The sequence below is a fragment of the Lithobates pipiens genome, unplaced genomic scaffold (genome assembly GCF_037356315.1).
Source record: "Lithobates pipiens isolate NorthernLeopardFrog02 unplaced genomic scaffold, aLitPip1_a1.2 Scaffold_23, whole genome shotgun sequence".
Taxonomy (NCBI): domain Eukaryota; kingdom Metazoa; phylum Chordata; class Amphibia; order Anura; family Ranidae; genus Lithobates; species Lithobates pipiens.
Window position 1 is genome coordinate 178115053 of NW_027507785.1, and position 25339 is coordinate 178140391.

The 25339-nt window shown below is 40.4% G+C and overlaps 1 protein-coding gene across 2 annotated transcripts in view; it reads left to right on the forward strand.

The window, feature by feature from the left end:
* The window catches only part of CUNH1orf21 (chromosome unknown C1orf21 homolog), a 166534-nt gene extending 141656 nt beyond the window's left edge, over positions 1-24878 (forward strand). The window contains exons 4-6 of one of the 2 annotated variants that reach the window (XM_077452658.1): positions 5355-5428; positions 23438-23498; positions 24244-24878. In XM_077452658.1, coding sequence (XP_077308784.1) covers positions 5355-5428; positions 23438-23498; positions 24244-24282 — 174 coding nt within the window. In that variant the 3' untranslated portion in view covers positions 24283-24878. Of the gene's footprint in view, positions 1-5354; positions 5429-12579; positions 12788-23437; positions 23499-24243 lie in introns of those variants that run through there. The other variant, XM_077452660.1, reaches the window with a different exon arrangement.
* The last annotated feature ends 461 nt before the right edge of the window (positions 24879-25339 follow it).

A 25339-nucleotide genomic window follows, 5' to 3' on the forward strand; every position in this document is an offset into this window, starting at 1 on the left:
AGGATGAAACTTCTACAACTGAAAATTTTATTTAAGCTGAGGTATACCATTGCTACCCTTATTGATGCGTTATGATCTTGTTTTCAATATGAACAAACAAAACAATTGCACTAAGACAAGAAAGCAGCTAGCAAAAGAGAATGATAAATGTTTTGCAGTGCTGCAATTTATATTTAATTTCTTGTTTAGCGTTCAAAGTACTCAATCTCAATGTTACCCAGCATGGGGTTCCTAAAACTGTCCAAACCTGCTAAGACCCTCCCAGTTCATTTGCTCCTAGAGCCTGCCCTCTATGGTGACTGAACTCTAACATCGCCCTCTAAAAAGTTATTTGTTCCTCCATAAATTTTACGCAGCGGTATCGATTGTCTTCATCAGACTCTTTACCGAGATCATAGTTGCGGTGTGTCAGACACACCGCAACAACAATTGCCACGATGCACGCACCCAGGGGCATGCAGCGGCTTAATAGCCTGATCACGTCATATGACCTCCAGTCAGGATATTGAAACCACTTTGCTCCCGTCATTCTGCTATATGGCGGCCAGCAAGTGGTTAAGGTTAAACCTTTTTTCTTCTCATTTTAATGAGTGGAATGTTAAACTCCCTTCCGCAAAAACATTTTATCCCTATTGTGGGGTCGCCATTTTGGTATTTGAAATCATATGCCCTCTCAAGTGTCTCTTCTCCAGAGAGAATAAGTTCAGTGCTATTCAGTTCTTCATACCTAATATCCTCCAGACCCGTTATTGGCTTTGTTGCCCTTCTTTGTACTCGCTCCATTTCCAGCACATCCTTCCTGAGGACTGGTGCCCAGAGCTGGACAGCATACTCCAGGTGCAGCCGGACCAGAGTCTTGTAGTGCAGAAGAATTATCGTTTTATCTCTGGAGTTGATCCCCTTTTTAATGCATGCCAATATTCTGTTTGTATCACATAAGGCAGATCCCCCAAAATCCTCCCAGCTCTCCTCTCCTCACAACCCCTCCCCCAGCTCTCTTCTCTGCACAAATCCCCCCCAGCTCCCTTCTCTGTACAAATCCCCCCCAGCTCCCTTCTCTGTACAAATCCCCCCCCCAGCTCCCTTCTCTGTACAAATCCCCCCCCCCCCCAGCTCCCTTCTCTGTACAAATCCCCCCAGCTCCCTTCTCTGTACAAATCGCCCCAGCTCTCTCCTCTGTACAAATCACCCCAGCTCTCTCCTCTGTACAAATCACCCCAGCTCTCTCCTCTGTACAAACCCCCCCCCCCGCTCTCCCTTCTGTGTACAAATCACCCCAGTTTTCCTCTGTGTACAATGCTAAGTACTGTTTGGTAAAGTGCTAAATTTGGTAATGCCAGTCCTTGTTGCTTCCTTCTTATAAGCATGTCATATTTATAACTTGGTTTGGAACTAGCCCAGATATTTTTTAAAAGTGTGGACTGCACAATTCAGAAGAACTTTTCAGGGTGCTTATTGGTATAGTCTGAAATGTATACAGACATCTTGGTAGAATATCCATTTTAAATAACGCAACACCAAATCACGAATGCTGTAGTCTTGACCATTGCTTCAGTTTCTGTTGCATTAAAGCAATTAGTGGCTGGTAGTTTAGCATGTACAAATCCCCCTCCGTTTTCCCCAAATAGACACCTAAGTAGACCTAAGGTTTTCTTTTGCCAACGAAATGTGAAATCTTTCTTTTGGACATTTAATTCCCCTTCCATTAGGGATACATCCAATGCCTCTGTTTTATGTATATTCACCTTAAAGTTACTCACCATAGAGAAGTCACTGAATTATTTTAACAATGCTGGAAAAGCAATACGGGGGTTTGAAACAACTAACAATAGGTCATCCGAAAAGAGGCACATTTTACATTCCATATTACCTATCTCAATGCCTTTTATTGATCTTTCTAATAACATTGGCTAGATGTTCCATTGCCAAAATATACAGGATAGGTGAAAGAGGACACCCCCCTGCCTCGTACCATTTCCTAGAACTTTCCTAGAAGAAACTTGAAGGTATCCCTATCTGAGACAAGCTTTCTGTTAAAAAAGGCCAACCTAAGCGGTCAAACGCTTTTTCCGCATCAACTGCTAAGAGGCAAAGAGGAGTTTTGTTCCTCTTCGCTTAGTGCATCCAGTTCAAACCCTTAATTGTTTAGTCCTTTGTCTCTCTAGAAGGAACAAACCCTGCTTGAGCTAAGCGTTTTAACAATGGAATGGTGCCTTAATGGCACCGTGATAATTTTAGAATAAATCTTTCAAATTTATATTTATAAGTGAAATTGGACGGTAACTAGAATACAGAGAGTGGTCTTTCCCTTCTTTAGTTATTATCATTAGGTGGGCATCCTGAAACTGTCTAGTGAATGGACATGAATCTGACACTGAATTATAAGTACGTATCAAAATTGGGGAAAACTGATCTTGCAATTATAAAAAAAAAGCACCAAGTCTGCTTTAACTCATTACAATTTTTTGGTGCTGCTCTCTCCTCTAAAAATCCATCTGGGCCAGATTCCACTTAATATATAATGTATAAACCACAAATCATTCAAAATGTGTGTATCTTACATATATATTAATTTTAAATGTATTTATTAAATGTATAAATAAGCGGAACTCGCACAATTTCATTCCCGCATGTCAGTCCGGAATTCGGGGGCGATTTCAGAGGTATCTGTGTGGGTTTCTGCACCGATGTCTATTGAAATTGCACCCTGAAGTTGCCAAAAGTAGTACAGAAACTACTTTTGGAAATCTGTGTGGCGCTGCAATGTCAGTGTCGCACTGATTTGGACGGTGCCATTGCTGGCAATAGCCGCCGCTTTGCGCATGCCAAATCGCTGCAATGTGAACCTAGGCTTACTTCTGGAGATTGGAGGCAGAGGATAATGTCCCAATCTGTAAGCCAAATGAAGTGAAAGAAAAATGTACTTCCTGTTTAAAGCTGTATTAGACCTTTATGTGTGTATGATGAGGTCCATCTAAGAAGGTGAGGGTACATCTATAGAGCAGTAGATCTACGTGAAGAATACACCAGGGGGTGTGCTGATCTTTCCATTAAAGGATGAATTTTGTGTGAAGATTCACTTATTGATGGATGGACTTTGGGCATTTATATCTATACGCTGAACTTTATTGCATGCATGATTTGCAATAATATTCATGTAAGATACACACAGTTTTCATGTTTGAATGATTTGTGGTTGGTGCATTATATTTTAAATGAAAATTTGCAAAGAACTATTTTTTTTTTTTAACTATATGGTTATACAGTATGTGTACCTTTTTTGCTTTATAATTGCATATTTTTTTATTGGTGTAAGCAAAGGGCAACACTATTAATATAATAACTCTTACAATAATAACGCTTAATATTATCATATGCAGCTAATAATGGCATGATGGAATAATCAATGATTTGTAGCAGCCTGTAGTACTGTATCATAATCCGCTCTAACAAAAACGCTGTAACCAGCTACAAATTACCAGATAAAATAAGCTGAGAGATTTGTAGCTGCTGCAGATGTCCACTACAAGTTTGCTAGTGAGACATAAATCTCTTTTGAGAAAGAGTTGGAAAACGACATTAGAACCTTTTGGTATTTGTCACTTCCAGGGTGTCGGCACCTTTTGTCTCCCACCGCACTCTGGTGTACCTTTATAAAAAAGAGAAGTTTTTCCTCAGTTCAGTTCTCGGCAGTTCTCAGAGGAAAATGATCTCCTCTGGAGTTGGTTTATGAAGCTGAGAACTTTAGTTCTCAGAGGGAGAACAGAGGAGAAGTGTTTTCCTCTGGGTGAGTGGGTGGGCTGCCTGTAATCTCGTAAAATAATGTGAGATTACGGTGCAGCCGAGTTCAAAAAGTGAAACAAAAATTTCATCTGTGGGGCATCCTCAAATGGAAGGTGGAGGAGCGCAAGGTCTCTAACATCTACCAGCTCCGTGATGTCATCGTGGAGGAGTGGAAGAGGACTCCAGTGGCAACCTGTGAAGCTCTGGTGAACTCCATGACCAAGACGGTTAAGGCAGTGCTGGAAAATAATGGTGGCCACACACTATGGACACTTTGGGCCCAATTTGGACATTTTTACTTAGGGGTGTACTCACTTTTGTTGCCAGCGGTTTAGACATTAATGGTTGTGAGTTATTTTGAAGGGACAGCAAATGTATACAAGCTGTACACTCACTACTTTACATTGCTGTAGCAAAGTGTAATTTCTTCAGTGTTACATGAATATATAATAAAGTATTTACAAAAATGTGAGGTGTGTACTCACTTTTGTGAGATACTGTGTATGTGTATATATAGTTGTGTGAAAAAGTATTTGTCCCCTTTCTGTTTTATTTTTGCATGTTTGTCTTAAATGACTCAGATCATTAAACAAATTTTATTATTACACAAAGGTAACCTGAGTAAATACAAAATGCATTTTTTTTTAAATAATGGTTTCACTTATTATGGTATATATATATATATATATATATAATATTATAATATAATATTTACATACAGTATATATGTGTGTGTATGTGTATATATATATATATATATATATATATATATATATATATATATATATATATATATATATATATATATATATATATATATATATATAATGTGTGTGTATGTGTATATATATATATATATATATATATATATATATATATATATATAGAGAGAGAGAGAGAGAGATTATATATATATATATTATGTATAAGTGCGTGTGTTGTTAATATTAATTTTTAACCCACTGGTGCTGATATTAGGAAGAAATTAGCCTTCTTCCTCTAATCACACCGGCTTCTCTCCCAGATTCTCCACTTCTGAACTGGTGAATCTTGAAGGGAGATATTTCAGTGTAACTGCTATGAGATCCTCAGATCTCACTTTCATAAACTGGCCATTTGTGACAGAACGGTCGTGTACTGTGATGAGAAGCCGAGAACATGTTCTCTGCTCTTTATCTCCGCTACATAAACCGGTATACACTAGAGATAAGCCGTGATCCTGAGGATCATGGCTGATCTCTCTTTTATAAACAGACACCTATGTGGTTTCAGTTTCTATCTCCGATCCCTACACAGTGTGATGTAGGGGTCATAGGATGGAACCATAGCAAGTAGCGAGAAACACAGGCATTTGAAACTTTTGTTGAATGCTAAATATGTCTGATGCAGGTTGTAGCCCCGGAGCAGAGAAAGGGAGGAGTGACTGGCCAAAGGAAAGGTCATTGTAGGTTGTTTTTTGGATTTTTTTCTGAAATTACAGAATCTCTTTTAATTATTAAGCCTCACATGGAAGTAGGTAAACGTTTAACATGGTATTTCAGTTTTTTTTTTCTATATATTTTTTTTTTCAGGAGAAAAGTGCCACTCATAATATTCGTCCTAAAAATAACGAAGCGCAAGGAGCAGGGTATCCAAATCGAATAAAGTAAGTATCTGTCAAGTTCTCATTTATGAATTAGCATACTGCTTATTATGTTTTAGCATTGTACTGCCAATTACTCCGTTAAAAAAATGAATTAAAAATTATAGACATTTTTTTTCTGTTTTAACCTTATTTACCCAAGGATTTTAAAATGGCATTTAAGCATGGCATTCAAAACATTCACCTAGCATGGCCATGAACCCCCTTTAGATCTGGTTCACTTATTTATGTGAATATTTTTCAAGAAATAATGGATTATTCTTGATGATCTCAAAGAGTATCTGACCGCCAGAGCATAGGGAAGGAGAAGTTGCCAGGATCAGGCTTGCAGCCTGGAGGGAGCATGTGGAAGCGGAACAACAGTTAACCACTTCAATACAGGGCACTTATACACCTTCCTGCCTAGGACAAATTTGAATGACAATTGCGCGGTCATATAACACTGTACCCAAACTAAATTTTTATCATTTTGTTCCTACAAATAGAGCTTTATTTTGGTGGTATTTGATCACCTCTGCGGTTTTTATTTTTTGCTAAACAAATTAAAAAAAGACCGAAAATTTTGAAAAAAATGAAAGTTTTGGTTTTGTTTCTGTTATAAAATTTTGTAAATAAGTAAGTTTTCTCTTTCACTGACAGCCCTCTATAAGATGGCACCGATGATGTGGCACCAATGAACGGGCACTGATGGCCACCTGATGATGGGCACTGATATGCGGCACTGATGGGTGGCACTGATATGCAGCACTGATGGGCATTGATAGGTGGCACTGGTGGGCACTCATGGGTTGCACAGGTGGGCACTGATAGGCGACACTGGGCACTGAAAGGATGAAAAGATGGGTACTTATGGTACTGATAGGCAGCACTGCTGGGCACTGATGGGCATTGAAACGTGGAACTTATGGGCATCCCTGGTGGCACTGGCAGTGGTAGGCATTGTCAGTGGGCATTGGCAGCTGCCTGAGCACAAATGCACATTTCCCTGGGGGTCTAGGGGGCATACCTTGTGGCCCAGTGTGGCGTCAAACCTGGTGGTCCTGGGCGGCATTATAGCGGTCCAGGGTGGGATCCAAGGTGGGGCTGCGCTGATAAACAATCAGCACAGACCCCCCCCTGTCAGGAGAGTCGCTGATCAGCTCTCCTCTACTCATGTCTGTCAGACACGAGTGAGGAAAAGCCCATCACCAGCTCTTCCTATTTACATCATGATCAGCCGTGATTGGTCATGGCTGATAATGTGGTAAAGAGTCTCCATCAGAGACTTTTTACCTAGATCGGTGTTGCGGGGTGTCAGACTGACACACCGCAACAACGATCGCTGCGATACGTGCCCCCGGGGGCGCACAGCAGCTTAATATCCTGAGAACATCATATGACGCCCAGTCAGGATATTGAACAAACAACAAAGGATTCGCCCTGGGACTTTAAATGAAGTGGGTACTGTTTCCGCCAGTAAACATAACAGTAGTAAATATAGTATATAGTTTATTCAAATACAATTGTTTACATGGAAAAATAACACTAACGGTTGCCAATTAAAAAAAATATATAAACAAGGAGTATTGGTACATAAATGTAGTAGTAGTACATGGTACACGGGTATCATACTACCCGACTAGTTTTGTGAGATCCAGCTCACTCTTCAGGGGTGGATATGTGTAACAATGTATCTAGGATGAACAGAAATATATATGTTTGGCAATATAGCACAGTATTGGTTATCAAGGCACAGGGTAGGAGGGGTTGTAGGCCCCCCCCATACTTACCACTGAGCTTGGCCATGGCTCCAGGTGTGCGGCCTCGAGACGGCGGCAGCAGATGCCTCCCTAGGGAGCTGAGGGGGCAGAATCAAATGGGACCCCACCCAGGGCCAAACGGAGAGCAGGCATGGCAAAGGTGTAGTGATGTATCCCTAGGGTCCTCGTTGGTCGATAAAAAGTATAGGCTGCGAACAGAAGTATGTTTGTCAGGCATCTAAAGTAGTAGAGTAAAATCAATGGATATTGGTATAAAGATATGTATGCACGTATGCTTGAATGAAAGGCCTGAGCCAAAGGTTGTAGGGCCATGAAGATGGTTAGAAACCTAGGACAACAGAGGGGTACTACCAGGTGACAAAGTGGACAAAGGAAGAGGGGAAAGAGGTGAACTACAATTGTGTGGGTAGTGATGTATCCCTAGAAACCTCATTAGTCCAAAGAGCGTATAAGCTATAAACAAATATGTTTATCAGGCATCTAAAATAGTAAAGTAAAATCAATGAATATAGGCATAAAGATATGTATAGCTAAGTAAGACCTGGAACAAGGATGGTAGGGACATGGAGATGGTGGAAAACATAGGATAGCAAGGGGATACTAGCAGGCGACAAGATAAGAAAAGAAAAAAGGAGAAAGATAGACTTGTGTGGAAAAATCAACAGTATCCAAAAAAAATAAAATAAAATGAGAATAAGTGCTAATTAGATAAACAATGTGTAAGATATGCAAGTGTGCCTAAATAAAGTAAGTATCGAAAAGGTGAATATAGTAAGTACCTGAGTAAGGTGAATATCCTGAGTATAAAAGTAATGAGACACAGCAAGCAATCTCCACAGCTGTGTGTGTCCTCAGTGAAGAGTGAAATGAAATCCAAGCCATGCCTGACCTCCAATTTAACCCCGGAAGGCCCCAGGAGGCTCCGCCCCCAACACCATGTGTGGATGGCTGACATGTGAGTGCAGGGGGCACCCACTGTCATAAGAAGGCACGCAAATGCAAGCTTACCCCCATGCCATCTGATGATATAGTGCGTCCAGCTGTGCCGACGTCTGCAAAATCGCAGATAGGTACATTGTTACACACATCCACCCCTGAAGAGCGAGCTGGATCTCACGAAACTAGTCGGGTAGTATGATGCCCATGTACCATGTACTACTTCTACATTTATGTACCAATACTCCTTGATAAAGGAACCAATGAGATGTTCCGAAACGCGATAAAGGAACCAATGAGATGTTCCGAAACGCGTCCCTCTTTGATGACTGCTTCCTGTTTTGCTTCCTGTTTGTGGTCCACGCTGGTTGCTGGTTATTGTCTCCTGCCGCTGACGTCACTTCCAGGATCCTCGTGTTTTGAGACTGTGATTGTGGGCTGGCCTGTCAGTTCTTTTGGAGCTCCCTGCTGTTTTTCCTGTTGGCATCCCCTGGACCTCCCTGCTACTGGACACACACAGCCTAAAGAACTGGTTATGCCAGTGACCACTGCATTCATGCCGGACCACCTACATGGATATTAATGATATGCTCTGCATATCTTGTAAGTGTTTTTAAACCGTTTTGGGGAAATTAAACAGCTTTTAATTCTACACTTAGAGGCGCCTTTTCTTTGTTTTTCTTTTACCAATACTCCTTGTTTATATATTTTTTTAATTGGCAACCATTGGTGTTATTTATCCATGTAAACAATTGTATTTGAATAAACCATATACTATATTTACTACTGTTATGTTTACTGGTGGAAACAGTACCCACTTCATTTAAAGTCCCAGGGCGAATCCTTTGTTGTTTGTTATATGTTACAGGGATGGAAGTGTGTCACTGGGGACACCAGACCTTTTCCTTTATCAGTCAGGATATTGAAAGCACTTTGCTGCTGTCATTCTGCTATATGGCGGGCAGCAAGTGGTTAAGTAAAATTCCTTTTTGCAATCCCCTAGGCCTAAATTAGCATTTTAACCCTTGCAGTGCAGGGGCAGCCCCACTGCCAAGAAGATTTTTTACTTTCTCTGGAGTTCAGCTTTAACCACTTGCTTACCGGGCACTTAAACCCCCTTCCTGCTCAGGCCAATTTTCAGCTTTTAGCGCTGCCACTCTTTGATTGACAATTGCTTGGTCATGCTACACTGTACCCAAATGAAATTGTTATAATTTTTTCACACAAATCGATCTTTCTTTTGGTGGTATTTAATCACTGCTGGATTTTTTTATTTTTTGGAAAAAAAACAGTTTCATAGTTTGTTATAAAACTTTTAGAACAGGTCATTCTTCTCCTTCATTGATGTGCGCTGATGAGGCAGCACTGATGGGCTGCACTGGTTGGTGGCACTGCTGGGCATTGATAGGTTGCACTGGTGGGCAGCACTGATATACACCTGTAAGTGGCGCTTGTGGGCACTAGCAGGTAGCACTGCATAGCAGCAGTGCCTCTCCCTTTTCAGGATCGATGTACCTCTGTCAGAAGCTGGTGATCGGCTTTTTTCTTCCCTCACACTGTTAGCGTGAGGGGAAAACAAGCCGATTACCGATCTTTTGTTTACACCACGTGATCAGCTGTCATTGCTTGACATCTGATCACGTGGTAAGGGGCCAGGATCTGTGATCAGCTGAGTCTCGTTGACCGATCAGAGTGCGCCGCTCATGCCCAGCAGGGAGCACACAGGCAGCTCATGCACGGGAGGGCGTTTATTGACGACCTCCCAGCAATTAAGGCCCGTGCTGTAGCGCAGGTGTGAGGCGGTTAATGTACATATATATAAAAATTATTATTATACAGGATTTATATAGAGCCAGCAGTTTACGTGGCGCTTTACAATATAAATATATATATATATATATATATATATATATATATATATATATATATATATTAATATAATATAATAAAAAAATGTTCATTATATCCACTTCACATGGAGAGTATGTGCAACTCTTTTAAATGATGAATTGACAGACAATGGCCATAGTAATAACAAAGCCTGTTTAGCTATATATCATTTATCTAAGCGCCATGCAGCAAATGTCCAACCTGCCACAAAGTATGGGAATGTATACGTAAGTGAGTCCTCCAAACACTATAATCAGTCTGGAAAACTACAAAATGTGATACAGAAAGCCAAATCTTGTATACCATTAAATAAATCTAGGTAAGCCAGGCTTCCATACTATGGGGTAATCAACTAAAAGCAAATAGGCAGTTAACTTTGCAAGGGTTTTTTTCATTTAGCTTAGTGTATGAGGTAAAGCTTTACTGGCTTCCATCATTTTATCATGTGCAAGCAAAAACACTTTTTGTAAAAAGATTATCTTTACATGTGATTGGGCATTCTTTGAAAGGTGAATTTTCACCACATTTATAAAATTAAGGAAAACTCACCTGCAAATCTGCTTTTAGTAAATCAACTCCTATTTGTCAGGATAACTTCTTCAAGTGAATAAACAAATGTGGTTGGAAAAAGGGTGTCTTTAAATACCCAAGTGTTTTCTCCAAACACAGTTATTCATCTGCAGATGAATAGCTTGAGATGTATGAGGCAGATAGCCAAGTCTCCTATGACATTAGATAAAACTGTAGCCAAACCACGTTTGCACAATGTGTATCTAGACAGCTTCTTTAAGTGGATATACATTTATACATAAATGCATATATCTTAAAATCAACAACCACAATGCTATAAATGAAAACCAGGATCCAACCATCCATCCAATGTCAGTTATTGAGAGAGAATGATGTGGTCCAAAGCACCATAAGTAATTGGCCTTCATCCCAAATTTGAACAAAGAGAGAGAAAGTTTGGTCGGCAGGACTTTAAATGGGGCAAATCTCTATATAGAGTAAACATGTGGGATATAAAACACAGTATAGCTTTTTTGGGTTCCAAAAAGGGTGGATTTTTTTGGGGACTTTGAATGAGAGAGCAGTCTTGGCCAAGAACATTTTATTATACCTTGTGAAATCATGTACAGCATACTGAAGGACACAAAAAAAGGATACACAGAATTGCATAAATGCTAAAAATTACATATAAATATTGATGCCATGGTACTTGGCATATCATGGGGTAAAGACAAGTCCTGCACAATATGGGCCACTGGAAGGGCTGGATGATGTTGGAAAATCTAGAGTAAAACAATATAAGAGACATAAAATAATCTGTCTGGACAGCATGCATCTATGTAAGCCTGATGCGTTTCTTTGGGGTATACCAACTCTTCAGGGGCGAATACAATGGTGATCTATAAAGAAACATAACCATATGGTACAATATTGTAGCTGAATAGTAGGAATAAGTAATGGGTGTAAGGAACAGGATGGACATCCCTATAAATACATCAACTGCATAGATGTGAACAGAGGATCAGAGCTGTTAGAAAGGTCTGCATGGGAGGTAGAGACACATGGACAAGCAGGGAGCACTGTGGATTCCCCAAGGTCAATGTGTAAATGTAGGTGACAGTGAGCCAACACTTCTGTGGATTGAGATCAGTAGTATATATTGAATGTATAATATTATTGATGAGAAGTGTGAAAAGCCCATATACCAGGTCAGATGAAGGGAAGAAAAATAAAGGAAAGAAAAGAAAATGTATATCCTATGGTGATTTATCTTGTTGGTTCACAAATGCTCCCAGCTGATACAGCATGTCCCGCCCAGCGTCACATGGGCATGGCAAGAAATCCACCCATACAGGCTCAGGTACCTCCCTAATGTCAGGCTAGATGGAATGAAAAACCTGCTCATGCTATGCACCACAAAAGGTGTCGCACACACACAGAGAGGTAACATGGTACCAATGTGCTAGGGAGTACCCGCCCATACCACCACCTCCATCCACCACAAACTGGGAGGAAGGGAACAGGTGGAAGAGGGAGGGGCACCAAAATCGCATCGTAGCTCCCAGGGGACAGACTAGCAACACCCCAAAACTCCATGCACACCATAAACAAACCCTACCATGTGGGACGGGGTACTAGGTACAAGATATGGTGGATTGAAATAAAAAAATAAAATATATATATGAGTAGGTCATGAGAATCAAGAGAATTGTTGGCTCACTGTGACCTATATTTGCATATTGACCTTGGGGAATCCAAAGTGCTCCCTGCTTGTCCATGTGTCTCTACCTCAGCTCCCATGCCAGACCTTTCTAACAGCTCTGATCCTCTGTTCACATCTATGCAGTTGACATGAGTATTTATAGGGATGCCCATCCTGTCCCTTACACCCATTACTTATTCCTATTATCCAGCTACAATATTATACCGTATCGTTATGTTTCTTTATAGATCACCATTGCATTTGCCCCTGAAGAGTTGGTATACCCCAACAAAAGACTTGCATAGATGCATGATGTTCATACAGATGATTTTGTCTCTTATATTGTTTTACTCTAGATTTTCCAACACCATCCAGCCCTTCCAGTGGCCCATGTTGTGCAGGACGTTTCTTTACCCCATAATATGCCAAGTACCATGACATCAATATTTATATGTGGTTTTTAGCAGGCCCTTTGTTTATGTGATTCTGTGTATGCCTTTTTTTGTGTCTTTCAGTATGCTGTACATGATTTTACGCAGTATAATAAAATGTTCTGTGCCAGGACTGCTCTTTGGTATACATCTCTCATTCAAAGTCCCCAAAATATCCCCCTTTTTTAGAACCCATAAAAGCAATACTGTGTTTTATATCCCACATGCTTACTCTATATAGCGATTTGCCTCATTCAAAGTCCCGCAGACCAAACTTTCTCTCTTAATGTCAGTCATTGCTCTGTTTCAAGTAGTCCATAGAAAACATATGTCTTCATTTAAAACAAAAAAAAAAAACTAATTTGCCACTGTGCAAATGCCATTTACAATCTGTGCAGCGCAAGTAGTGCACATTATCCAAGAAAACCCTTCCAGTGTGGCAGCTGTATCCAGAGACGAATCACCATAAAAATATGGAATGAAATTTCTATATATAATGGAATCTGCAACCATTGCAAAGTGCAAATATTTATTTGTGCTCCAATTTCATACTATTTTCTTAGTTACGTCCCTGGACTTCTGAAGTTCTAATGTACAGCATTGTTTTCCGTCTCTACATCCAGCCAGTAGAAGTCAAATGAAATATCTGTCATTAAAATGGTTGTAAACCCACTTTGCAAAAAAACACAGCACTGGCCAGGGACATTTCTCCCGGAGTGCTGTGATTGGCCGGAGCCACGGTGACATTACTCCCACGCTGTGATTGGTCGGAGCCGCCGGTAACGCCACACTCACTGAAGCAAACGGCAGGTACGTGCCATTGCTTCAGTGCGCATGTGCCGATGACGTTGGCACATGCAGATACAGGGGATATCTCTTAAACCATGCAGATTTAGGAATTATCGGGGGTAGCTACAGGTAAGCCTTATTATAGGCTTACCTGTAGCAAAAAGTGGATTGTAAGGGTTTACAACCACTTTAAGGCAGAGGGAGCCCTGCAATAATAAGAACCAGTAATGCTTATCAAAATGACTTTAGGGTAGAGTCACTGAGAAAGGAATATATAGATGCTTGCATTTTCTCTTTTTACTAATGTGCATTTTGTATACTTCTCATTCAAGAAGCTACAGAAACCTGCAATTTAAAAGTACCAGATCTCCTTCAAGGGCAGTCCTGGATGATGCAAAGAGTGGCACTGATTTGATTATCCACACTGCACATCAGTACACTGTGAGTGTAGAAGTATGTGCTCAGGTGATGAGGCCACGACACTCAACACTTTCCTTGATCTACTGGGTTAAGTGGTAGTAGTGTTGTCATTAACCCCTTCGTGCCTAAGGGTAAAACAAATCTAAGTGCCTAAGCCTAATGCCTAATTTCGATATGTGTTAGTAAACCTGTACATATCCTCACAACTACTTGAGGATATAATACCTACTTGAGGATTATACCTTGTTTTTTCAGGACAAATTGGGTTTTCATTTGGTGGTAAATAGTAATGGGTATCTCCTGATTTTTTTTTTTTTTAACTATTATTATCAAAGGAAAACTGTCCGAAAAGTGTAAAAAAAAAAATTAAAAAAAATATGTAATTTAACTGCTACTACCATAATCTACCACCAAAGAACAACCAAAACTAAATTGTCCTGATCCCGATGCTTGCGATACCACATAATGTATGGATGTGTTAGTAGTTTGTACCCAAAGCATAGCCCAGAAACAGTAGTTCACATTTTTATTTTTAATCCTACACTTTTTTTTTCTATCTCTGCAAGGGATACAATGTATCTCTCTCTTCCATTCACAGAAACCGAAAACACGGGGGTGTGCTTCACAGTGACTGATCACTGCGATAACCAATCACAGCAATCAGGTGACCCAGAAGCAGCCATTTCAGGTTTGATCAGACCCCGGTCTCTGTGCTGGGAGGGTGCCGTGCGGTATGCTCCCAGCATAAATAGAGATATGCTGCCCCACAGAAAAAAAGCCCAGTCCGGAGGGGCCACATATTTGCGTACAATGGGCATGAAGGGGATAAACCCAGAAGACAATCTTGTAGCAAAGAAGAGGTATTGCAGGGCACAGGTCCAGATTGAAGGTGAGTAATGCAGCCTAAGTTGTTTTTTTCAAAACCTCCAGTGGCACATTTTAACTAGTTCCTACCTGTGCTATAGACAAAAGATGGCTACAGCACAGCTCTCTAGTTCTGAGGAACGTCCATGGACATCCTCCCACGTGCACGCATCGGGGCATGCTCTGTGACCACTGTGTCCTTTGTCCAATCTTAGCTGGTCACATGTAAACAGACTTGCCAGGTATTTGCACTTCCTTTCTCACATGCTGTCTGTGCGAGGAAAGGAGAGCCAATAACTGGCAAGTCTGTCAAGGCATAGTGAGTATATTGTTTACACGGATTATCAGTGGGGCCTCACCAGTGCACAACAGTGGGGCCTCACCAGTGCACAACAGTGGGGCCTCACCAGTGCAGCCTCATCAGTGCACATCAGTGCACATCAGTGCAACCTCTTTAGTGCACATCAGTGCAACCTCTTTAGTGCACATCAGTGCATCCTCTTTAGTGCACATCAGTGCATCCTCTTTAGTGTACATCAGTGCATCAGCCAAGTGGTGCTTAATTACCACCATAAGAGAGCGCTGTCTGAAAAAAATATAAAAATGTCATATGGGTACAGTGTTGCATGACCAGGAAATTGTCATTCAAAGTGAGACAGCACTGAAAGCTGAAAGTTGGCCTGGACAGGCAAGGGGTGAAAGGGTCCAGTATTGAAGTGGTTAAAGAGGAAAAAAATTACCTGCATTTAGGCTTTAGGCAGTCTTGTGCTGTTATTACCACATATGTATTTGTTTCTGATATACGCCCACCTATTTTAACTATCTGGTACCTTTAAATTGCAGGTTTCTGTAGCTTCTTGAAGGAGAAGTATACAAAATGCACATTAGTAAAAAGAGAAGATGCAAGCTTCTATATATTCCTATCTCAGCGACTCCACCCTAAAGTCATTTTGCTAAGCATTACTGGTTCTTATTATTGCAGGGCTCCCTCTGCCTTAATGACAGACATTTCATTTGACTTCTACTGCCTGGATGCAGAGACAGAAAACAATGCTGTACATGCTGAACTTCAGAAGTCCAGGGGCATAACTAGGGAAAAAAGTATGAAATTGGAGCACAAAGAAATATTTGCACTTTGCAATGGTTGTAGATGCCATTACATATTGAGATTCAATTACATATTTTTATGGCTTCGTCTCCAGATACAGCTGCCACAGGAGTGGATAAAACTGGAAGGGTTTTCTTGGATAAAATGAAAATGACTGACATTGGGTGGATGGTTGGATCCTGGTTTTCATTTACAGCATGGTGGTTGTTGAGTTTAAGATATATGCATTTAGGTATATCCACTTAAAGAAGCTGTCTAGATACACATTGTGCAAACGTGGTTTGGCTACAGTTTTATCTAATGGCATAGAAGACTTGGCTATCTGCCTCATACATGTCAAGCTATTCATCTGTAGATGGGTAACACTGTTTGGAGAAATCACTTGGGTATTTAAAAGACACTTTCTTTCCATCCACATTTGTTTATTCACTTGAAGAAGTTATCGTGACACATAGGAGTTGATTTACTAAAAGTAAATAGACTTTTTCCCTTTGGATGGTAATTTTCACTTTGCAGGTGAGTTTTCCCTTCATTTCATAAATGTGGTGAAAATTCACCTTGCAAAGAAAATCTTCTAAAAAAAAAAAAAAAAGTGTTTTTGCTTGCACATGATAAAATAATGGAAGTCAGCAGAGCTTTACCTCATACACTAAGCTAAATGAAAATGCCCTTGCAAAGTAAACTGCCTATTTGCTTTTAGTAAATCAACCCCTATAGTATGGAAGCCTTACTTAGGCCTCTTTCACACGGGGCGGATCAGTAATGATCCGCCCCGTGAAGATCCGCTCGCTCAGCGGGGATCGCTCCGTTGTCCCCGCTGAGCTGGCTGCGGACAGGGCGGTCTTCGCACACTGTGCGGGGACCGCCCTGTCAGCTCTCCATTCTCCTCTATGGGGATCGGATGAGCACGGACCGTCTGTCCGTGTTCGTCCGATCCGCTCTGCAGACGGATAGAAAAATAGGATTTTCCTCCGTCTGCAGAATCGGACTGTTGCGGAGGCGGACAAAATCGGGTGTCTGCGGATGCTCATCCGCAGACACCCGCTATCCCATAGGGATGAATGTATGTCTGTATTTCATCCGCAAACGGATGGATGAAATACGGACATACCATCCGCATGTGTGAAAGGGGCCTTACCTAGTTTTATTTGATGGTATACAAGTTTTGGCTATCTGTGTCACATTTTGCCGTTTTCCAGACTGGCCTTTAGATAAATGATATATAGCATAACAGGTTTTATTATTACTATGGCCATTGTCTGTGAATTGGATGTCATGTCACAGCACTCACTGGTCCTGGCTATATAGGAAATGCTGGTTGAACTTTCAATGCATGCTAACCAGATGTTTGCTGGGAAGAACTTTACTGCTCATGATGTCACATCTGTTTGTTACATCAATTGTGCTTTAAGTCGTTATGATCTCTAATGTGCCTTGATATACGACCTCTGCAGGACTCAAATTCAAAAAAAGTGGCACCAAGGACAATACTGATTATTTATGATATTTTGCATATCGTAAGTCTTTCCTAATGCTGAGTGGAGCACGTGATTGACTGGTACCAGCCAGTGTGAGGGATTCAGGGCATGGGCGTCCGCAGGTAGGGGCAAGGGGGGTCAAGTGCCCCCCCCCCCCCGGAATCAGGGATCGGATCCTAAATTTAGCACAGTTGTGTCACCATTGGGGTGTGGGCAGCCACACCCGGGTGCCACCCGCCAGTGGGGTGAAACCATCAAGGTGCTGTCAAGCCCCCTGATCACTATCAAGCCCCCCGATGACTTCAGGCTCTTTTCCCTGCTCAGTCCAGCAGAGAACTCAGCAGAGCTGTGACAGGAGAAAGGGCAAGCTGCAGGCTATCAGAGGTTTCCTCAACTCGCCTCCCCCCCCTTTCTCCTGTCAGGGAGAAGAGACAGCGGCTCTCACCAGGTTCCCCACCCAGCTTCCTGCCTGCTCTATTCCCTCCCCATTGGCTATAACTGAGGGCCAGTCAAAGGAAACTAGGAGAGGAGAGCATCATGGTACATGTAGTCTCAAAGATTGGCGGCCCCATTTTCCACAGGGTCGAGGCTACAGCTTGATCAAGAGAGAGATTGAGAGACTGCAGCCTGGAAAAAAGCTGAGGGAGAGAATGTTACAGGACAAAGAATGAGGCGTGTGCTGGGCGGAAGCCAGAGAGTGAGAGCCACGCTGCCCAGAGCCACCAGAGAGAGAGCCACGCTGCCCAGCGCCATCAGAGAGAGCCACGCTGCCCAGCGCCATCAGAGAGAGCCACGGTGCCCATCGCTACGAGAGACAAAAAGACCAAGCCACTACCGGGGTACAGACATGATACACTACTGACCAGAGTCGCCCCCGGGGAACCTAGAGTGAGCGATCGTACAGTTGGAGGGATCACTGCTGTAGTTTTGCGGGGTCTGGTAAGAGGGCCTGTTGGCCATTATCTATTACTTATCCTACGGACTGTACTACATTTGCAGTCTCTGACCATGATAATGTGATAATGACATTGTCAAAAAGGGGCGGAGCATGGGTGACCCTAAAATGATGCCCCCCGAAAAAAGTTCTGCGGACGCCCATGGTTCAGGGATGTGTTTATTAGTTTGGGTATGTCATAATAGCTATTTCCTTATCTTCCCCATCCAAACCACACTTCTCATATCCATCCTTTCCATTTACTTAGTATTTTTGTATGCACATGTTTATCATGCTTGTAAATGCACCAACCCTTTAGCTATATGTTTCCTTCATTAATAACAGAACCCCTTTTATGACTAGGTATGATGTCTGAATTCTGGCCCTGCCACTGTGAAAATGGAAGTAGAAGTGACTTGAAGCGTGCAGGGCTCAGGAATATTGATTGATAGCAGAGAAAAATGATCCTGTAAATTTCTCCAAGTTTTAGTATTCCCAGATTGGGTTCCAGAGTTTGGAGACTTTAAAGAGTTTTGGGTCTCCAACTCATTGTCCAGGTCTTTCAGAAGACTAGCAGGCTGAATGTGATTGATACACCTTGAATCGATTCTTCTGAGCATGTGTGAATAAGAATAGGTGCATGGAGCTCAATTGAATATGTGAACTTATTACAGAAATAAGTACACAGAGCGCTAAAAATACATGGACTCACTTTTTATGAATTTTTTTGGTTTACTTCACTTGTTTGTTTTGTTTTCAATATTCTATAAATCCTGTATAATAATAAAAATATATGTTGCACTTTAAGTTTTAAAGGTGGTTTGAAGCGCTGTCTTGCTCTAAATAGATTGCATAAGGGTTCATGATAATTCCTAAGGACTGAGAGAATTTACAGGCCTCAGGGGACTGAGATCACCCAAAGATCCAGTAGAGCTAGGAGACATTAGAAAGGGCTACAGGAGCAGAAAGATACTGTGCAAAATGGTCTGAGGGACCAGTCTGAAGCCAAAGACCAAGATGGGGTCTAAACAATGGTGCTACTGAAGAGAGAGCCAGGTGGCTTGGTATTATTTTTATTGTGCCTGTTCTTGAAGGTAAAAACCCCTGCGGGCAACTGTTTTTCTATTGAACAATAATTCAGTTTAATAAAAGTGGGCCGCCAAGCCCTAGAACAAAGTTCGGACTTGCTTGAGCTCACGAAAAATGCATTTATCACTTAGCTAACACCATATCAAATACCATACCATTTTTTACCTTTTGTAAGTTCTCATTCTGAAAACTTTGGACATGCATTAGACTAATGGTTGTTAAATGTTTGTCTTTGGCACACTACTGGGGCAGGAAACATGACATGCTGGTAGGTTAATTGGCTTCTGTCCAAAATTGGCCCTAGTATATGAATGGAGACCTTGGATTGTGGGCTCCTTGAGGGTAGGGACCGATGTGAGTGTGCAATGTACAGGGATAGGGACAATTGTAGATACTCACTCAGGTTGAACTGGATGGACTGGTGTCTTTATTCAACCTTACTAACTATGAAACTATGGAACAATGGGATCACATGGACACTCTGTGATGCTAATATTAAAGAAATATGTAGATGTTGCATACATTCTTTTCTGGCATGCAGCAGTACAGCAACATTGTAACCGCTAATCACTTGACCTAAAATAGTGCAAAAGACAAAATTACAACAATTAAAAAAAAAAAAAAGATCTGTGGGACAGCATCACAATGCCACCTAAGATGATGGATTCCACTTGGGAAGAAAACTGATAATGAAGACAATAAAATAATAATTGTATATTTTTCCCAGGGGTGTTATACTATTTATAATGGACTTCACTGGGCAGGGGGCTGTGATACTGACCTTAACAAAGAAATTAAAATTATTTTATATTGTATGATTTTTCTTTTTTGTTTTTCCTGTGGGGTGCAGAAGCAACATTTGCAGCATTGTTTGTGTTTTTGGTTTTCAATTGTATCACCATGATTGTCCATGGACTGTGGCAAAGAGTCAGGCACAACCAAAGCCCAAAAAAAAAAAAACTTGACTGAATGTAACTGTTTGCAACAGAATAACAGAGTAAGGTAATCTAATTTAACCACAGCAAAGGGATGTTTGTATTTTGGTTTTCCTCTTGCAATCAAATCATTATTTTTCGTGGACTGTGGGATTAAACATTTAGCCCTGGTTCACACAGATACGATTTCTGATGTTTCAAAATGCATGGAATCGCATGACAAGTGAAATACCATGAGTTTCTATGGAGGCTGTTCACATATATGTACTGTGACTCCAATGCGATTTTAAAAAGGTCCTGTACTAGGTTAAGTGCTGTGCAATTTGTAGCTCCATAGACTTAAGTGATCTGCATGCAGTTTCCATGTATCTGTCCTAAAGTAACACAATTAGATGAGTGTGTTTTCTGTAGGTCTTTCCTGTGTTCCTCACCTCCCATCCCTGGACCATATATTCCACACCTTCTATGAGAGAGGCCAGGACAGAAAAGGCAGCTGCATCAAAATTGCAGCAAAAACACATTACAATTGCATCAGAATCGCATCAACTCACACTGGAGCTGCTCCTGCAAATCACACTGCAAAACAGACTCAGTTAGCATGGTATTAGTGTCATCTTAGCCTTATAGATTGCAACTAAGTGTTTTAGGAGGTTATATTAAAATAAATGTAGCGTTGCACTTGCCTATTTGTAACATCTTCTGAAAAAATACACAGTATGGGTCATATTCGTTCATAAGCATCAATTGTTTGCATGTATTATTATATTGGAAGCTTGGACACTCAAATTGTGTATACGGTACTCCAAAAATGTTTTTATTGGGGGGAAAAAACGACTTTCTACTTTTTTTTGTCCCCTTGGAAAACAGCAAAACTAGGAACTCGTGGCTAAATACTACTTAACCACTTAAGCCCCAAACCACCAAAGACCAGAGCACTTTTTGTGATTTGGCACTGCGTCGCTTTAACTGACAATTGCGCGGTCGTGCAACGTGGCTCCCAAACAAAATGTACATAATTTTTTCCCCACAAATAGAGCTTTCTTTTGGTGGCATTTGGTCACCTCTGTGGTTTTTATTTTTTGTGATATATACAAAAAAAAAAGCAACCAATTTTGATTAAAAAAAAAAAAATGTTATTTTTTTACCTTTTTGCTATGATAAATATCACCCAAAAAATATATTAAAAAAAACATTTTTTTTCTCAGTTTAGGCCGAGACGTATTCTTCTACATATTTTTGGTAAAAAAAAAACGCAATAAGCGTCTACAAAAATTATAGCGTCTACAAATAGATTTTGATAGTTTTATGGCCTTTTTATTAACATTTTTTTTATACTAGTAATGGCAGCGATCAGACATGACTGCAACATTATTGCAGACAGATCTGACACTTTAGCGTGATTTTGGGACCATTCACATTTATACAGCGATCAGTGCAATTAAAAATGCATTGATTACTGTGTAAATGTGACTGGCAGTGAAGAGGTTAACCACTAGGTGTCGCTGTAGGGGTTAAGTGTGTCTTAGGGAGTGACTCTAACTGGGGGGCTGGGCTATATGTGACACGACACTGATCACCGCTCCCGATTACAGGGAGCTGTAATCAGTGTCACTAGGCAGAACGGGGAAATGCTTATTTACATCAGCATTTCCCCATTCTTCCTCTCTGTGAGACGATCGCGATCACACTCACGGAGCTCATACACGCCCCCCAAACCTCTTCTTAAAGGGCAACATACAGGTACGTTAATATGCCTGTATGTGCCCTTCTGCCGACGTATATCGGCATGAGCCAGTCAGCAAGCGGTTAAAGTGATTCTATTGCATAAAGTTTTTTTTTTTACCTTAATGCATGCCCTGCTGCCCCCTCCCCCATCCCCAGCCTCCCATTATATTTACCTGAGCCCAATTTCAATGAAGCGATGTGAATGACAGCAGCAGGACTCTCGGCTCTCTCCCTCCTCATTGGCTCCTGCTGCTGTTAATCACAGCCAGTGAGGAAGGAGTAGGGGAATAGCATGCACAAGTGCACCCATAGTAATTGGATTGCTATGGTGGCACTCGGGAGGGGGAGGAGCAGACAACACCAGAAGGGGGACCCCAGAAGAGGAGACTCAGGGCTGCTCTGTGCAAAGCCATTGCAAAGAGCTGGTAAGTAGAAAAAATGTTGTGTTTAAAAAAGGCAAAGCTTTATGATCCCTTTAACTATTTACTTTTCAAAATCTGCAACACCATCTGGATGATCAACTAAATGTGCATAGGCTGTTCACCTAGCAAAGTGAATTTTCCTTGTGGAAATTTTTACAGTGGCATTTTCCTTAGCTTAGTATATGGGGCTAAGTTCTGCAGACCTCAATAATCATTTGCAGCCCCAAACCCTGTTTTTTTTTTTTGCAAGGAGAATTTTCACAATATACACAAAGCCAAAAATGCACCTGAGGTTTTTTTTTTTTTTTTTTCTCTAGTGCACTGCAAATCTATACATGTATTATTGCATGCATTGTAGCGGTGAAGGTTGGATGCATTATTTTTGTGTCTCTGTATGTGTTACTTATAAATGGGGATGCACCCCATAGCACATATAGCGTGTTGTACTGTATGTTACCGCACACAAATGCCCTTTCACTTAATACATTTCAGCTTACAAGTGCTTAGATGTAGTTGCTGCATTCATTTTCTTTTTCCAGGCCAAGTACATGTTTGCAAGTATAGAAAAATACCTTTTTGATCCTGCTAATAATCTTGTGTCACTGTACCTTTTTGTGCACTGAACTGATATCTCAAACAATGTCTTCAGCCTTATGTAAACACGACCACCTTATGTTATGAAGATAATGAGAGAAGTAGGTGTTTGCAGTCCAATTTAGAAGAGGAGCCTAGGTTGAAAACACTGTCCCTAATGAGGTCTACAAAGTGTAATGGTGGTGTGTAAAGTGCGCTAATTCATAGCAACCAATGACATTTTGAAGAATGCACACCAATGTGAATTCGTTCCTAAGGACTATTGCATTTTTTTGCCATTTCAAGTATGTCCACATTTAAGAAAATGTTTACTTTGAATAATTGCATTGATGTGATAAATGTGGTTTTGCATTAATATTTTGCTCATTTCATTTATAAAAGAAACGGATAAAATATAATAATCTCCTTTATTTTTTATTTTTTAGTATACATATTTCTGAAAGTCAACAAGAGTTTTTCAGAATGTTGGATGAAAAGATTGAAAAGGTACTGTAATTTAATTAATGCCCAACTCCAGCTTTACCACTTTCCTTTGGTAATTATTCATGATTACAAATGTGTAAAAAAAAGAAAGAAAAAAAAAAGCTTACCCTCACCTTCACGTTATATGGCTCAGTTTTGCATTAGGACAATTAATACATGCTTAGATTTATTAATCCTTTGACCACATTATTAAATGCATTGTGTGTGTGTGTGTGTATGTGTCATTCATTTTAATTAATGCAGCACACTTTATTGCCCTGTACACACGGTCAGACTTTCCTACAGAAAATGTGCGATCGGACTGTGTTGTCGGAAAATCCAATCGTGTGTCTGCTCCATCGGACTTTTTCCATCGGAATTTCCGACACACAAAGTTTGAGAGCTGGATCTAAAATTTTCCGACAACAAAATCTGATCATTTAAATTCCGATCGTGTGTAGACAATTCCAACAGACAATGTGCCACACATGCTCAGAATAAATTACTAGATGAAAGCTATTGGCTACTGGCCTCTTTATAGTCCTGTCGTACATGTTGTACATCACCTCACTCTGAACGATCAGATTTTCTGACAACTTTGTGCGCCGTGTGTATGCAAGACAAGTTTGGGCCAAAATCCAACGGATTTTGTCATCGGAATGTCCAACCGTGTATACAGGGCAGAAGAATTAATAAAAAAATACACTATATATATATATAATTTTATTTATTTTTTATTTATTTAATGTGTATGTTTTTGTTTTTTTAGGGTCATGATTACTGCTCAGAAGAGGAGGACATTACATGAACGCTACCTCCTGTGAATAGTGTGTAAATATATTTTATGATGTATTACTCACTGGATATTTTCTACTGGACAGTGTATGAAAAGAAGGTCTAAATGGCAAATCCTTGAAATGTAGTATTCAAAGAGGACTACTGAACTAAAATCGGACTACAATACTGTATCCTTGCACATGCTTATAAATATTTCAATCATGCCTGATTGTCATCTGAAAGAAGCAGATTATTGTAAGAGATTTTAATGCTTCCAGATTTAAATGCTTCCAGTATTTAGAAACTTTTAGTCCATTGAATGGTTAGAGTGCCCTGCACTGAGTTTTGTGTTTTGAGAAAGAAGAGGCAGAGCTGAATGTTGATTTTTTTTTTTTTTTTTTTAGCTTGGTGAAAGTTCTGGGGGTACGTTCCTAACCTATTCCCCCTTCCTGCTCTTTATTTTTTCCAAAACAAAACATTTATCACACTCTGGTAACATTTCAACCTGCAGTTTTGCTGCATAGTCGTGTCCACATCTGTTTACTTTCCCCAATTTTTATATATATATATAATATATACAGTATATATATTTTTATTTTGCTAAAATAAACATTTGTGTTTCATGTTCTTTGTGCGCTTTTATTACAGAAAAAAAATATTTTTCACCCTGCAGGGTTGTCTGCATCTGATTATAGAAATAGGAACAGTAAAGCACATGACACCACTGTTGTCTGTCCTTTCTTTTATGTAACTTCCCCAAACAATAATGATACTGTAGGGCTCAGTCATTGAATCATTTATTTTGTCAGTATTTATTGCCTATTTTATTGCATTGTTGCAATATCTTTTGTGCCCAATGGGAAAAGTTGACATTTCCTCAGGGTTATGGGGGTCTGTCCAAAGTTGCCTATGGAAAAATTCACACGGACATGACATACCATTGTTTCTACAGTTACCATGTACATTACATGGCAGCTAATATGATTTGAACTTTTCCCATTGGGAGCAATGGATATTTATAAGATGAATATATAACCTTAAAGAAGCAATAGGTGATAATAGTTACAAAGGTTGGGTTTGCTATACAA